We start from the raw sequence: 14,570 nt of genomic DNA on the forward strand, positions 1-14,570 counted from the left end.
CAGAGTTATCCCCAAGAGTTTGCCATGAGCTGTCCTTCCTGGTGAGATGTTTCTCATTTTAAATTTCGGATTTTGAAGGCCTGACCACTTTGTTGCTGCCTGACTGTTCTGTGTACCTGGAGAGCTGATCAGCATTCAGGCTTCTCAGTCTCCTCAGGAAAATCCCAAGTTACTTTTGTCATCATATCACTGCTACTTTCCACTCGTTGTGTGATATGAGTTAATGAATTCTGTTTGCCCAGATTAGGAAGATTTATTTTTGCCTTCAGACAATTAAGTTATTTATGGGGCTCAGTGTAATGCTCCTTACCCAGACAGAGAACTAAAGCACATAAATGGACTCATTATCCATGTGAGTTAACTGGAAAAATCCACATATATAAGTTTACACAGACCAGAGTTTGCTGAATCAGAACCTTATTTGCTGTAGAAAACAAAATTAGTTTCACTTTGGGATACTCTTTAACATTTCCATCTGAACATCTCACACTAAAATGGGATGTCTAATTAAGGGTGAGGCTATAAAAGCCTTTAGAATATTTTCATCTAATAATCTATCAAATATTCTGCACACTTTAATTCAAGTGGTAAATCTTTTTCAGAATTACAAAAAAGGGGAAAAAAATCCAATCTTGCAAACTTTTTAGAGCATCTGACACAATTATTTTCAGGCAGTGATTGTTTGTGTGCAAGCTGTGAAAGATTGAATTTATCTGAGATGAGTCCCCTCATTCCAGAGAGTAAATAAAGCCACTTTTTAAATTAATTTTGGTTTGTATTATTACTTCTAGTAAGCTGAAGGAAAGGTTGGAGAGTTTCATTTCTTGTCTTTTTCCTTCAAAAGGGAAGAATTTAGTTTCCCTCGGGAGGAGAAAGGAGACTAATTTTTTTCATTGAGGACTATTATTATTATCTATACAGAAGAAAAAGATCTCTTCCACAAGTTAAGAAGTAGTATAAATGAATTTAAGAGTATAATTAGAGAACCTTGAAATAAAACAGAAAATAATAACTTCATTCCAACACCTTTTCTGTTACTGTGTGGGGATGAAATTGCACTTTGTGTTTTTGTAGCTGCTTATGAAATTCCCTGTTATGGGCCAGAAACTTTCTCTACAGTCAGGAGGACTCACAATGGCACCTTTTCTCATTCTGAGGGATCTCCAAGACAAATTTTCTGTTACTTTTTGGTTTTAAACACGGCCTTTGCCATTAGCAACCTCACCTTTGGAGGCATCTACATCAACTTGACTGTTACACCTGTTTGGATCAGGAGTGCACTGTTGGAGCCAACATCCAGGTGTTCCCTCGTGCCATTTTTAGTTCATGTTACAGAGTAGACTTTAAACATCTGTAATCTTTATTCTTTGGGGTGATGCCTGGAGAAGCTCTCTGGGAGCACCTTAGGAGCCGAGGGAAGGGCTGGAGCTGTGTCAGGGGAGGTTTAGGTTGGATGTCAGGGAAAGGTTCTTCACCAGAGGGTGGTTGTGCACTGGAACAGGGTCCCCAGGGAAGTGGTCACAGCACCAGGTGTTGAGATCTGGTTATTTAAATTGTTAGAGAGATGCCTCTGCCTGAATTAAGGTACCTGGACAATAGTGCCACCTTTACCTTTGCTCAAGTTCCCATCACGTGGCTTGACTCACAGAGCAGTTCCTCTCAGGAGGAACATTTGGACGGGGCTTTGGTGGTCACAGCTTCTTTATACGATTTTGCCATAATGGCAAAGTTCCTTTTTAACAGTGTTTAAGCCATTGACCACTTCAGTCTCTCACACCAAGCCTGACAGAGTTCAGGAAGCATTTGGATAATGCTCTCAGGAACAAGTTGTGACTCTTGGGGAGGTCCTGTGCAGGAGCAGGAGCTAGACGTTGATGGTCCTTGTGAGCTCCTTCCAATTCAGGATATTTAATTCTGTTATTAATTAATAATTGTATTATATTATATATATATTAATATATATTAATAATTATAATTATTAATTATTCTATTATCTCCATTTCTATTCTGTCATTGAGGGATTTTCAGTCCTTGGGAGAAGACCTCAGCAAAAATAACTGTGGATTGCTCAGCCCCAGCTGTTTGGGTGTGGCAATGCTCTTCTTCTCTGCCAGACTTGTCATGTTTGGCCACCACCACCTCTGGGGCAGCCACTGGTGAAATCCAAAGTGTTGCAACATTTCAGGTCCTCTGTAAAACCAGATTTAGTGCAGAACCCCATCATCTTTTGAAACATCCTATCTCCAAAGGGTGTTGTGAGGTCCAGTGTTTCCACTGAGTGCCTGCTGCTCCTCAGATTGGATTTGAAGTGTTAAATTTTACTGTAAATCACCCAACAACTGAAGACCTGCAGTGAGAGAGGTTCTCTGACTGAGTCACTCAGGCTGCAGTGGTACCAAAACAAACGGACAGAATAGCATGGAGTTGGATTTAAAAGCATCTGTAAAGGCTGGGGGTTTTTTCTCCTTGTCTTTTAGAATTAGAGGGAATTTTCATTTTAAAAAATAGGGGAGTATCTTTTCATCTCTTCAGTCGTTGCTCTCATTACAAGGTTAGCTTGACTTGGTGTTCACAGAGCTGAAATTCTTGTAATTGCATCTTACAATTGTTAAGTGCATAGCAAAGTGGGGTTTCTGTCTTCATCAAGTGCATTTGAGCTGCTGAAATATGAAACAAATAGCATTTGTAAATCTGCATATATATGCCATTTTATGACTTACACTTGTATAATTCATATTTTCATACCTCAGTCACAAAAGATTAAAAAAATGACATAGATGGAAGATATTTTGTTCTCAGTAAGCTCTTCAGTCAAACAGCCAGAGAGATATTAAAAAATATATATATTCCAATGCCTGGAAATTGAAAGTCACCACATTCCTATTAGAAATAAAACATGCATCTTAAAAGGGAAAGCATATATTTATTGTGTGCTTTATCTGGGATTGTGAAAGATTTTTCTTCACTGGAAGACTTCCTCTGAGTTAGATGAATGTTGTGTGCAGTAGAGATACTGTATTTGAAAAAAAATGTAGTCTTGGGAAGTCTTATGGCTTGTGCTACAAAACAGATTAAAAAATATGCAAATGCTCCATTTTTCTTCTGCTGAAATCAATCAGTGCATAAAATCCATTAGTTTTGAATATTACTCTAGCTTCTTCTGCCACTGGTGGCTGTCAGCTCTGTTTGGAAGCTGTCTCCAACCTCAGCTCTGTGATTCCTACGTTTGTGTAACCATAAATCCAGGTGTCTGCAAGACAGAATCAGCCTTTCTGTCTTCCAGCTCAGAGAAATGAAGTCTCAGACTCTGTTGTCTTGGAAACAAGGTTTTAAATATCAAGGTCCTGTTAGTTGTGCACAAAAATTAGAGTTGTTCTGGTGTGTTTAGAAGGCCTTGCTAAGAGTAATCCTTTAAGTCACATTCAATATATTTTTTTTGTACCTTTGTGTCGAAACAAAAAGGGAGACCCTATTTTATATTTTATATTTTATATGGGCTGCATCTCCAGGGGATCAGCTAAGACAAAGCAATGGTGCAACAGTGAAAAGCATGAAAATGTTTGAAATGGCAGCATACAGATAAAAGTTAACCCCACTTCTTCACCCTAATGCAAAATGCAGCTGTTTGGGGAGGAAAATGAGAGTGTAAAATTCACCACACTTGAAAACATGAAAAGAGTGAATCTGAAAGATCACTTTGAATTAGATCTTACTTGTACAGAGGGGAAATAGGAAGATGTCTTGTGCTTGTAGTATATTGCTAACAGTTGCATTACTTGCCCTTTTGGTTTGCACTACATTTTCTCCAAGTTCAACATTTATATCCATTAAATTTCAGTCTTTTAGAGACCACAGATTTTAAGATTATGAATGTCAGACAGTAACAGCAATACATTTGCTCTGGATATTTCTTCAAGAATAAATCCTTGCATATAATTTTCAGAGTATTTTTTTCTTTTCTCTGAGGCCACCTCATGTCCTTACTGGTTACCATGTTGAAATGCAATATTTTGAATATTACATTTTTACTTCAAGACTGACTATGAAAGCCTTGGAAAGGACTGCACATTATGTTTTATAATCTTATTGATAAAAATGGAGACAGAAGATACTAGAGTATATTTGGGGTGTGAAAGGGTGCTGGTTTTACAATGACCAGTGAAAGTGGCTCGCTGAGTGGGCTTGGAGCATGGGGAAGAGCCAGCTGGTTTGTTGAAGCTCTCCACCCTGCTGTTGTTCTGAACAGCAAAGCTAGGCAGATAAAAAGCTGAGCCTTGTGGTAGAAAATATTCTTTACTCAGGGAGTTGTAGGATCTTCTTTGTAGCTTGCTTATGACAGATTTGAAGGTCTCATCCTGCCCTCGGGCAGCTGAGCAGAGGGAACCAAGAGATTAAAGGTGATTGGAAAACAAGACCATTGGTCATTATAATGACAGGTACCAATCCTTCTGTTTTCCTGTGGCAGTAGAGAGAAGGTAAATTCATTTTTCATGTAAATTTTTCTCCTGCCTGTCCTGTTCCACACACCCTTTGTGCATGGCACTCTTCAGAGGTGCAGCCCTGGTTCATTACCGCACTGTCACACTTGGTTATTTCTTCCTCCAGCGCTCAGCACCAAAACATATTTAACTCATCCTCTTCCAGTCAGAAAAGATGGCTGTTTTAGTCTCCCCATGCTGTGCACTTCACGTTGCAGCTACAAGCAGTGATGTGCACTTGGAGCTGGAAGCCAGGCTGGCACAGAAATATCACCAGAAGCCTCCTCTGCGCTGCGTTCGAGGCCTTGGAGCCGTTCCTGGTGACTGAGCATCCTCCAGACAGAGCTGTGATGACAACTGGCAGTGATTAGCACCTCTGCTAGGAAACTTGCCGTGGCCTCCAAGCACCAAATGCCAGCCTGGATGGTTTCTTCTGTAGTGCTTTGGCCTTCCAGGCTGTCCCTGGGGGTGAGGGGTGTCCAGTGGGTGAGGATTTCTCTGCAGTTCCTGTGGTTTTCCTCTCCTCTTACCTTTGTCATGTGTGGGACCCGCAGAACTTACTCATGGCCAGGCTGTTGTACCAGATGCTATTCAACCATAATAATCTTCCTTTTAAAGATTAATTTTTTTGCACCATCTATATTAAATATGGTATGAAATAGTGATTTTAATCATGCTGTCTCTCTGTGTATAAATAGGGACATTTTTTTCTCTGAATTTGTAGCTAGAAGGTGAAAAAACCCAAATGAACAGATCCATCAATTTTTTTTTTCTCCCTCCTTTCAACATTTTAAACAATCTGAAGCCTGAAAATACATAACTGGATTTAATCAGTCTTCCAAGAAACCCTCCCATCATTTGTAGCACCAGCAGTGGAGGTATCATGGTGTCAGCTGGGGGATGAGTCTAATTCCAAAGCTCTGTATATGAAAAGAACCATGTGAACTAACAAGATTACACAGATTAAAAATTCCATGTTTGTTTCAAAACCAGTTGGCATCATTTACAATTTCTTTCGAAGGGAAATCTCTTATTTGCTTTGATAAATTTTTCTTCCAGGATGTTAGTTGTGTTTTCCCAGGTATTTACTTTCTCTTTTGAAGTATACATGTAGCTTCCAGTAACATAATAGTGTTAGTGTCCATTTATATACAAAATAACATTATTTTGAAATACTGCATTCCAGTTGTTAGTGTTTCCAAAGGATATTTGTTCCTGGAACTGCATTCATCATGTTAACAGAGTTAAGAGAAATTGCAGCAAGAAAAGTTGTGGCAAGGTAATGACAAATGCCATTTGTAAAGAGAACTAGGGTTGAAACAATTTAATTTTTAAGACAATTCAATTTCAGTGCGTGACTGCTGGGGCAGACAAGTTCGTTTCAGAGGGGAACAGAACAGCATTTCCTGGGCAGGCAGTCAATGAAATAGGAGCTCAGTGTGCAGAGGGCTCGCTCTGTGTCCTTTTTAAGGCTGTCATCTCCTCTCTGTGGCTCTGTCTCTCTCCAGACCCCCGAGGAGCTGGAGGACGACTCGGACTTCGAGCAGGAGGATTACGACGTGCGCAGCCGGACGAGTGTCCAGACTGAGGATGACCAGCTCATTGCTGGCCAGAGTGCACGGGTGAGTACAAACCCCACGTGGCTCTGGTGAGCGTCCAGTAGTGACCAATAAAATCTCTGCCTCACAAAAGGCAGTGATTCCCACTCCTCAGGGTCGTTTAAGAGAGGATGGGATCAGGCTGACGTGGAGGTGTTGAAGGTTTTTTCATGTCAAACCTATTTAAGTAGCATTTGTTGAATGATCTTGAGGCTTTTGTGGTGCCTAGTATCAGCTGCTTGCTCCAGCTAGTGCTGTAAGGGAAGGCTTTGCAGGTTTGGAATGTGCTGAAAATGTGGGAGTAGTCAGCAAATTAAAAAAAAAATAATTAAAAAATCCCATCAGGGCACCATGTGCTGCATCCAGAGAAATCTTACATTAGTCATGTTTCCCAGTGTGCAAACCTGTCAAGAAGATCTGTTTAAGCTACTGAGTAGTCCCTGTAATTTAATTGTAATTGAAGACATTTGCTACTGAGTCAATGTAATTTTACCAGGGTAATTACATCATGATAAACTCCAGTCACTGTGATTTGCGACCTCGGCTTGTGCATGGGGATTGCAAATTAAGCTGATGAGTGCTTCGGGGTCACAGGGGCTGAGGAAGTGAAGTCTGTTGACACTCAGGAATATTCCTGTTAACACTCAGGATTATGCCACCTCTGATGAATGTTTACCTTTTACTGTGTAAGCTTCTCAGCTCAGATTATTAAAAAAAAAAAATCAGAATATAATTTTGTGTGTCATGAAAATATATTTGACTGGAAAGAAGGGGATTTTTTTTAAAGAAAAGCCTTTTAACATTTTCTGGGAGAGAACCAGCAGGAAACTGGGAATTAAGTGAATGATTTTCATGTCTTTTTCACACAAGTCTGGTTTGTTCTGGTGTGCTAGAAGTGAAGCTCAGGACTAAATAAGAGGCATCCTCCCCTCACAAACACCAGCAAAAGTTGGTAACTGGAATGGGGATTTCTTCCCTTGCAGTCTAGAAGAGGATTTGTGGGCTGAGAACCTAAAGAACAAGAGCCAAAGATGCTGTGAAAGCTCAGAGGATCAGGACAGAGTTTTCAGCTGCTGTAGATTGGGGCTTGACACAAAGGCTTTACACCCTGAAAAGAAACAGTAGAGTAACCAAAATCTGAAAGAAGCTTACTCAGAGGTGTGGGAGAAATGCAGGGGATGGATCCAGTGGAACAGGCAGGCATTTCTTTTTCTGTCTTAAAATTATTTCCCTGTAAATTGAACAAAGATGGTAAATAAACCATACCGTGTATCAGAAAAACTGGAGTTTTATCATGACTTCCCTGAGGCAAAAAATACCTGGACTCTTTACTGTGAGACTGGTGACAGAACTGTTCTGAATGTAGTTTATAATCTTTTCTGATTTTTATATTTTAAAGGGCATAAAGTCCTGTTTGAGATATTCAGAGTATTGGCTGCTAAAGCAAATCTCAGGTATAACAGAAATGAGATACAGTACAGATTATTTTGTCAAATTTCACAGCCTTTCTCCTCTTCTTGGTTACATTTAGGCCTGGGTAGCGTGTCATCCTTTCTTGATCTGAAACCCATGTAAAGACTGCAGTGATTTTTCTTGCTAGGAATCCCTGCTAACCTGGGGATTTAGGAGTCTTAAATTCTATTACATTTATTGTGGTTATTATTACTGCTGCGCTTAAAACCTTCTGCTTTGATCAGCTGCACACTGTATAAACATAATATAACATAAATACAGTTCCTGAATAACAGAGATTGCAGTGTGGCACAGGAAGCAACAAATCACAACAACCCAAAAGGGAAACAAGCTAAGCAGAAGCTGCCCAGTCCCCAGTCTGAATACAACCTTATCTGAACCTTTTCTGTGGAAAAGATGCAAAATACTTTTATTTGTGCAATGTAATGGATTTGTTTAATATGCTTACTCCATAAGGCTGTTAGTGTTTCAGTAGAAAGAGTTGTGCTGGTCTTCAGGAGAAATAAAACTGGAATTTAGAGGCTGCATTTGCTGTAGGATATGGCTGCTTTGAAAGCACCTCAGCAGCTGGAGCAGAAATATTAAAGCACTGTTTACCAGTTTAAAGAGTGTTCAGGTGAAGCTGCCACTTGAGGAAACCACAGGCAAGTCGTACAGATAAACCTCCCAAATTTCACTACTCCTATCACAATTTCTTAACTTCAGTTAATTCCTCAGCTCTGTTGTTTCATGAGTTCTGCTCTCATTTTATATATTTATCTATTAGCTTGACTTACACTGCATTTTTCTGTGCAAAGACTATTATGCTAACATTTGAAACTGCTGAGTTACATTGATAAGGCCTAATTAAAACTTGTCTTGAATTTTAATTTGATTAACTTGCAAATTTCTCATTTTCTGATCTCCTGTTTATAACCCTTTTTAATTTAAGTTTTGGAAAAGGTCAATTATGAATTTTTAAAAGCCAAGAGCATTTTAAGAATATGTAGAAAAAGACTTCAGCTGATTGAAAGTGACATAAACAAGAAAAAAATGTAATGACACTTAAATATGTGTCACACCCCATTAAATGCATAATGTGGTCTTCAGAACCCCTAGAGCCAAATAGTAGCTTAACTTGGAAATCATTATTCAAAGTGTCCATTTGATCCTCAAAAGTAATTATTATAATTTTTAGGGTTTCTTTGGAGGGGGCAGGAACTCCGTGCTTTGTTCATGCTGAGGCAGATCAGAACCAACCTGTTCAGTGCCTTTTTGCATCTCTTCCCAGAGAAAATAAGAACATTAAATATCATTAGAAGATATGTTTGTTACAATTCACTTCAAATGTATTGTTTTGTGTGTCACAGCTTATTTCAGTGTTGTGCTAATCTGAGATCCTCTGTTCCTGACAGAGGATGAGGCCAGGGGAGACACAGCAGTTCAGTCTGCCTTCTCCCATAAATGTCACCCGTTTGATTCTTCCTCATAATTGAGATTTAATCCTCCTTTGTCAACTGGTGAATAATCACGACATCATAAAAATAAATTTTATCATCTTGAAAGTGCAAGAAGAGGCACATACAGGCTGTGAATGTGCTTTTGCCTGTTCCTGACAGAAATCAAATGCCTACAGGATTTTTCTGGGCGTCTTCAACTCCCACAAAAAGAAACTCAAGCTGCTGGGGCCGCTGGGAAGATCCATTTTGTATCTTCCTTATTTTCATGCCATTCCTGTTCTTTCTGCAGGCAATCATGGCTCAGCTGCCCCAGGAGGAGAAGGCAAAGATCGCCGAGCAGGTGGAGATCTTCCACCAAGAAAAGAGCAAGCTGGACGCCGAGGTGGCCAAGTGGGACGACAGCGGCAATGACATCATTGTGCTGGCCAAGCAGATGTGCATGATCATGATGGAAATGACAGATTTCACCAGGTAAGGACAAAAAAAAAACAGCTGAGGAGATCAGATGTGCCACATGTTCCCTTTTCTGCTTGTTTTGTAGCCTTTTGAGATGATTTGCTGTGGATTTTGAGGATGCAAACCCAAGGGACGCTCATCATATGATGAGTGGATGCAAGGATGCAAAGCTTGTGGGACACACCCACAAGAACTGGGTGTTTGTCCAAATGGGATTAATCACACGAAGTTTCTGTGCTATTTGCAGGTCTCTTTTATTTGCAGATCATTTTGTATTTCAGCTCAAAGTTAGTCTGTGACCTTACAGACACTCCAGTGACATTTCGTTTAGTACCCATCTAAATGCATGTGCCTGTCTGAACTTTCAACATTTCAGCACAATTTGTGTCAATCAAAAATAATGGCAGAACTATTTATACCATTTGAACACTGAACTTCCTTCCAAAAAAAAAGCCCAAATGAAATGAAACTGGTTTGATCTATTGCTTCGTGGGAGTCTGTCAGTAATGATTTTTTTTTTTTTGCTTTCATTTCTTTTCTCCATTGATGTCTTGTTCTTCTCTAATTGCTGAGTGTCCAAAGGCCATTCATTAATGATACAATGTAAACAGAATTATTGCCTTTAACTGTGGTCATATTGTTAATCACACCAGGGAGAACGGTTTACAAGAGTCTTTGAATTCCAGATCACTGTAGTAAATTAAATTTTGTTCAGTGTTTATTTTTAAAGTGGGTTCAAAAGTTTAAATGGTATTTATTAAAATGTGATTACACAAAACAGGAAAAAATCTTCCTGGTTTTCTTCAGGATGAAAATCAGACATGAATTTATTGATCTCTTTGTGTTGCCCATCCCTGGCAACATTCAAGGCCAGTTTGTTGGGGCTTGCAGCAGCCTGGGACAGTGGCAGGGGGTGGAACTGGATGGGAGAGGATATTTTACAGAATTCTGTGTTATTTTTCTTGTCTTGGTGTCTCTGATCCTTCTGCCAGCAAAAAATAGAGTGAAATCTGCCCAGTGTCATTGTGTCATGGAAGGAAGAAAAGATGGCCTAAAGCAGCAGCCCAGAATATGCACATTTTGTGCAACCTCTTGGACCACCTTTGATACACTGACCATGAAGCTGAAAGTTTTATAATTATATTTTCTAGCATCAAAAGAACAAAACTAATCTGAGAATGAGATAGAAACTACCGACACATTTGAAGTAAATAAAAAAATATCAAAGTGCACCTCTGTCTGCATCAGATACAATAACAAGTTATTTAATATATTCCATTAAAACAGAAACAAGCCTTTCACACCTTTTTGGTTTGCTGTAACCTCAGTGTTAGAATAGAATAATTTTTCAAATGCATGGAGTTTGTGATAGTCAGAGCTGCTCATGTAATTAATGGAGAAGCACACAAGGTCACCAAGAAGTATTTTCGCTGCAGTTTAAGTTCACCAGAAGTGGGATACTTGTATTTCATCTGTTTAAGGTGGTAATAAAAGTCTGGAAATCAGATTAAAATGGAAATACGTTTCAGCAAGTTATTCTTGCCATTATAGATTAAAAAATCCAAAAATAATGGGATGTTATGCTTAGAAAAAATGCTGTTTCATTAAAAAAGTTTGATCATATTGTGGTTTTCCACATTAAAAAAAAAAAGAAAAATTAACTCAGCTGAGACTTGCTCAGGAGCAGCAGCAATTTTATTGGTACAGGAAGGATTAAAGTTTTGAGTCTGAAGCAAACTCAGGAAAGTCTGTGAGCACCTTTTGTCTTAATACATTTTGGTAGCTTTAATGACTAAAATCAGAATTTTGTGCATCATCTTAAAAATACAGTGAAAGATCAGGCTTAAAGCTATTTATACATGGTTTCAGTGTAACATCCAAGTGTGTAACATAATGATTACGCTTCACCTCTCTTTATTTTCCTACAAAAAAATCTACAAAAAAAAATCTTTTCTAAGATGTGACATTCTTGCCCTCGACATGATGGGCTGAACATTTAGCACTGGCTTGGGAATCAGATCATTTTGAAATAGTTGTGTATTCCAGGAACAACATGGGCTTAATGAGCACTTAAAAATGCATATACTATTAAGTACAGCTCAAGTGCTTGAAGGCACCATCGGACTAAATTGCCAGTGAGGCACTTTGTGAGGGAGAGGAAATACAGCAGACAGATTTCTTAATCAAGCTGTACTATAAAGTACTAAAAAGGCAAAATCGCAATAAATTAAGAGGACATTTGTGTTACTATCTTAAAATCGAGCACTAAACAGGGTGTCACTAAAACTGTTGCCATTTTGTGATTTATTTGGGCTGTGGGTAATTGTCTTGTGTTTCACAGAGGGAAGGGCCCCCTGAAGAACACATCCGATGTCATTAACGCCGCCAAGAAGATTGCAGAGGCAGGATCCAGGATGGACAAACTGGCACGGGCAGTAGCTGATCAGGTAGCCCCAAAATGAGCTGAAATACAACATAACCTCTGTGGATGAGTAGTCTTTTGCAGGAAAAGTCTTTCTTAACAGAAAATTATCTGTTGAGGGTCTGGGTCCTGATATTCCTGATATCATTGGATAGGAGTTGGTTCTTCTAGACCCGCCAGCATTTTGCAGAACAGGAAAGCCATAAATGAGTCTCTCCAAAGCTCAGACCTTTTTCCCAGCTCACTTCTGGGCCTGTTAGAATTAGATAAAGACTCTTTCATGTTGGAAAAGGCCTGTGAGATTATCACATCCAAATTGTATTTGCTGTTCAAAAAGCAGTAGGGATTTGGATGCTCCTTTCCCCTTGCCAAGTGGCTGGGAATCCTTAGATTCTTTTCAGCTCATTCTTCCAGAAATTTCCCCTTGATTTGGCACTTTATTCCTCCAAGGTTCTCTGACTCCCTGTTTCCTCAGTGTATTGTGGATGTTGTGGGGTCTGTGTCCTCACTTCACCAAATTCATGTCACAGCTGGGCAGGTGACCTTGCTGTACATGTATTTTCACATTGGATTATCTATTCATCTGGAGAGCAAGAGGAAACATTGTATTAAAAGTCAAGAGCCAAATTTCAAATCCAGGTCCTACATAGCTAATTTTAGATTCAGGCAAATTAAATTTCATTAATTTTCCCTTTGTAAATTTCCAGTCATTTATTTCATTTCATTGTCATCAAGAGAAAATTTGCTGGAAGTGGGAACTGGTAATTTCCTTGCCTCTAGTCTTTCTCTTCAAAATAAGAATGTCATTTTTTTTTCAAGAGTGTGATAGTGTGCAACACACCCTGCAATAGAATAGGGCCAGAGTGGCAAAAACCCCAAAGGTGCCCATTTTTCTGTAACCTCAGGAATTTTGGGTTTAGGTCTTCCTCAGCAGCAGCAAGCATTTTTCCTGTAGTTAACCCATTCCAGTCTTCCAAATTTAGCATCTGTTCGCTTTAACACAAGAAAGAAGAAATCCATCTGTCAGCTGGTGAAATTCCTAGTCTGCAGTATTTGCAGAGGTGGAATATTTTAAAGAAAGAAACAGAAGGAGACTTGTTATGCTTAGAGTGCCTTGACTTGAGTCACATTTTAAATTTCAGAGGACTTTAACCCTAATAATAAACAGTGAAATTATTTTGAGAATGAAGTATTTGTTTTAATGCTTGCACTTTATTGGTATTTCACAGAACTCTGGAGACCCTCATGCAATATAAACTTTTTGTGGACAGTTGCATTTTTAATTATTGTTCCAATGGGAAAGCCCTTACATTTTTTTCACTCTGAAGTATTTATATTTAAAGCCTTAACAACTCTGCAGAAATATTGCTTTAAATTCATCTTTTCAATTCATAGAAATTCACCAAGAACTGAGTAAATATTTTTATATTAAATTGGCACCAGTAGGGATAAGAGGTCTTTTAGGGATTAATGCCTGAAAGGTGTGGCAGCTATTTGAGGAAGAGCAGCTCTATAGCAGACAGAGTGAAGCTCCAGATTTGTTTATTAAAGGCCAAGAAAAAGGCCAAGTGACTCCTTTTGGGGTTATAGACAAGAATATATCCAACTACATCACCATGAACACATTCCTTGCCAGCATTGGCTGCTGGGGCCAGAGCAGTGACCTCAAGGTAGGAGCTGTGATGTTGTTGACTCATGTGCATTTAATTCTATCAGTTTTTCTTGAAATGCTCTGATAATATTTTTTTTAATTGACCATAAACTCTGTAAGGTGATAAAAAGGCACGTTTGGAATCTTTGTTCCCCAAGCTGTGCAGGAACATTGTCAGTCAGACTCTGCTGGGGAGCCCCAAAGAGTATTTATTGGACACGTGCTGTTGGCAGTGGACCCTTTCAGCTCTGTTTCATCAGAGTGAATTACTGAGCTCTGTTCTCCTGAGGCAAGACTCTGAATATTAACTAAGAGGCTGTTGTTTGTTATGCTGTTGACATTGTGAGGGATGATGCAGTTTCTATTAAGAGTCCCAGAGACTATGAATAAATTGTACTGGGGCCCTTTCTAGTTCTATTGATTATGAAACCCTCCCAGCATCCAGCACATTCAACCCAATCTAATCCTCTGAACAAATCTGCACTAATGCCAGGCAGACAAGAGTTGGCATTAGAGTGGGGGTAATCACCCAGACTGGGTTTATCTGGACATTAACTGGTCCATAGTGGATGTTAACTTGGACATCCAAACCTAGAGTTTCAAGTTAAACCTGCTCTTTTGGCTGCTCGGTACAATTCCATAAATTAATGCAGAGCATAATTTAAAATCACAATTTTCATAATGCTGGTAAAGAGGTTTCTCATTTTTCAGAAAGGCAGAGTGCATCGTTAGGTTGCAATTCATAAATCTGGAGTTAAAAGAAAGGTAGAATTTGAGTTTTCACATTTTACCTAGGACCTCACGTAAAGGCAAAGTGGAATAGATCCACATAATCACACACACACTGCCCCTATCTGGTTACCTGTCTCTAATGCCATGAACTCAGCTCCTCTGATGTTTGTGTTGTCTGCAGTGCCCAGACTCAGCCTGCAAGCAGGATCTGCTGGCCTACCTGCAGCGCATTGCCCTGTACTGCCACCAGCTCAATATCTGCAGCAAAGTGAAGGCAGAAGTTCAGAACCTGGGAGGAGAGCTCATTGTATCAGGGGTAAG

The 14,570-nt window shown here is 39.3% G+C and overlaps 1 protein-coding gene across 2 annotated transcripts in view; it reads left to right on the top strand.

Moving 5' to 3' along the window:
• CTNNA2 (catenin alpha 2) overlaps positions 1–14,570 on the top strand; it is a 464,238-nt gene that overhangs the window by 420,891 nt on the left and 28,777 nt on the right. For both annotated transcript variants that reach the window (XM_063401389.1, XM_063401390.1), the window contains 4 exons: positions 5,987–6,100; positions 9,278–9,459; positions 11,786–11,891; positions 14,431–14,565. In XM_063401389.1, the coding sequence (XP_063257459.1) occupies positions 5,987–6,100; positions 9,278–9,459; positions 11,786–11,891; positions 14,431–14,565 (537 nt within the window). The remainder of the gene's footprint in view (positions 1–5,986; positions 6,101–9,277; positions 9,460–11,785; positions 11,892–14,430; positions 14,566–14,570) is intronic.

Source organism: Prinia subflava, chromosome 7 (genome assembly GCF_021018805.1).
Source record: "Prinia subflava isolate CZ2003 ecotype Zambia chromosome 7, Cam_Psub_1.2, whole genome shotgun sequence".
Taxonomy (NCBI): Eukaryota; Metazoa; Chordata; class Aves; order Passeriformes; family Cisticolidae; genus Prinia; species Prinia subflava.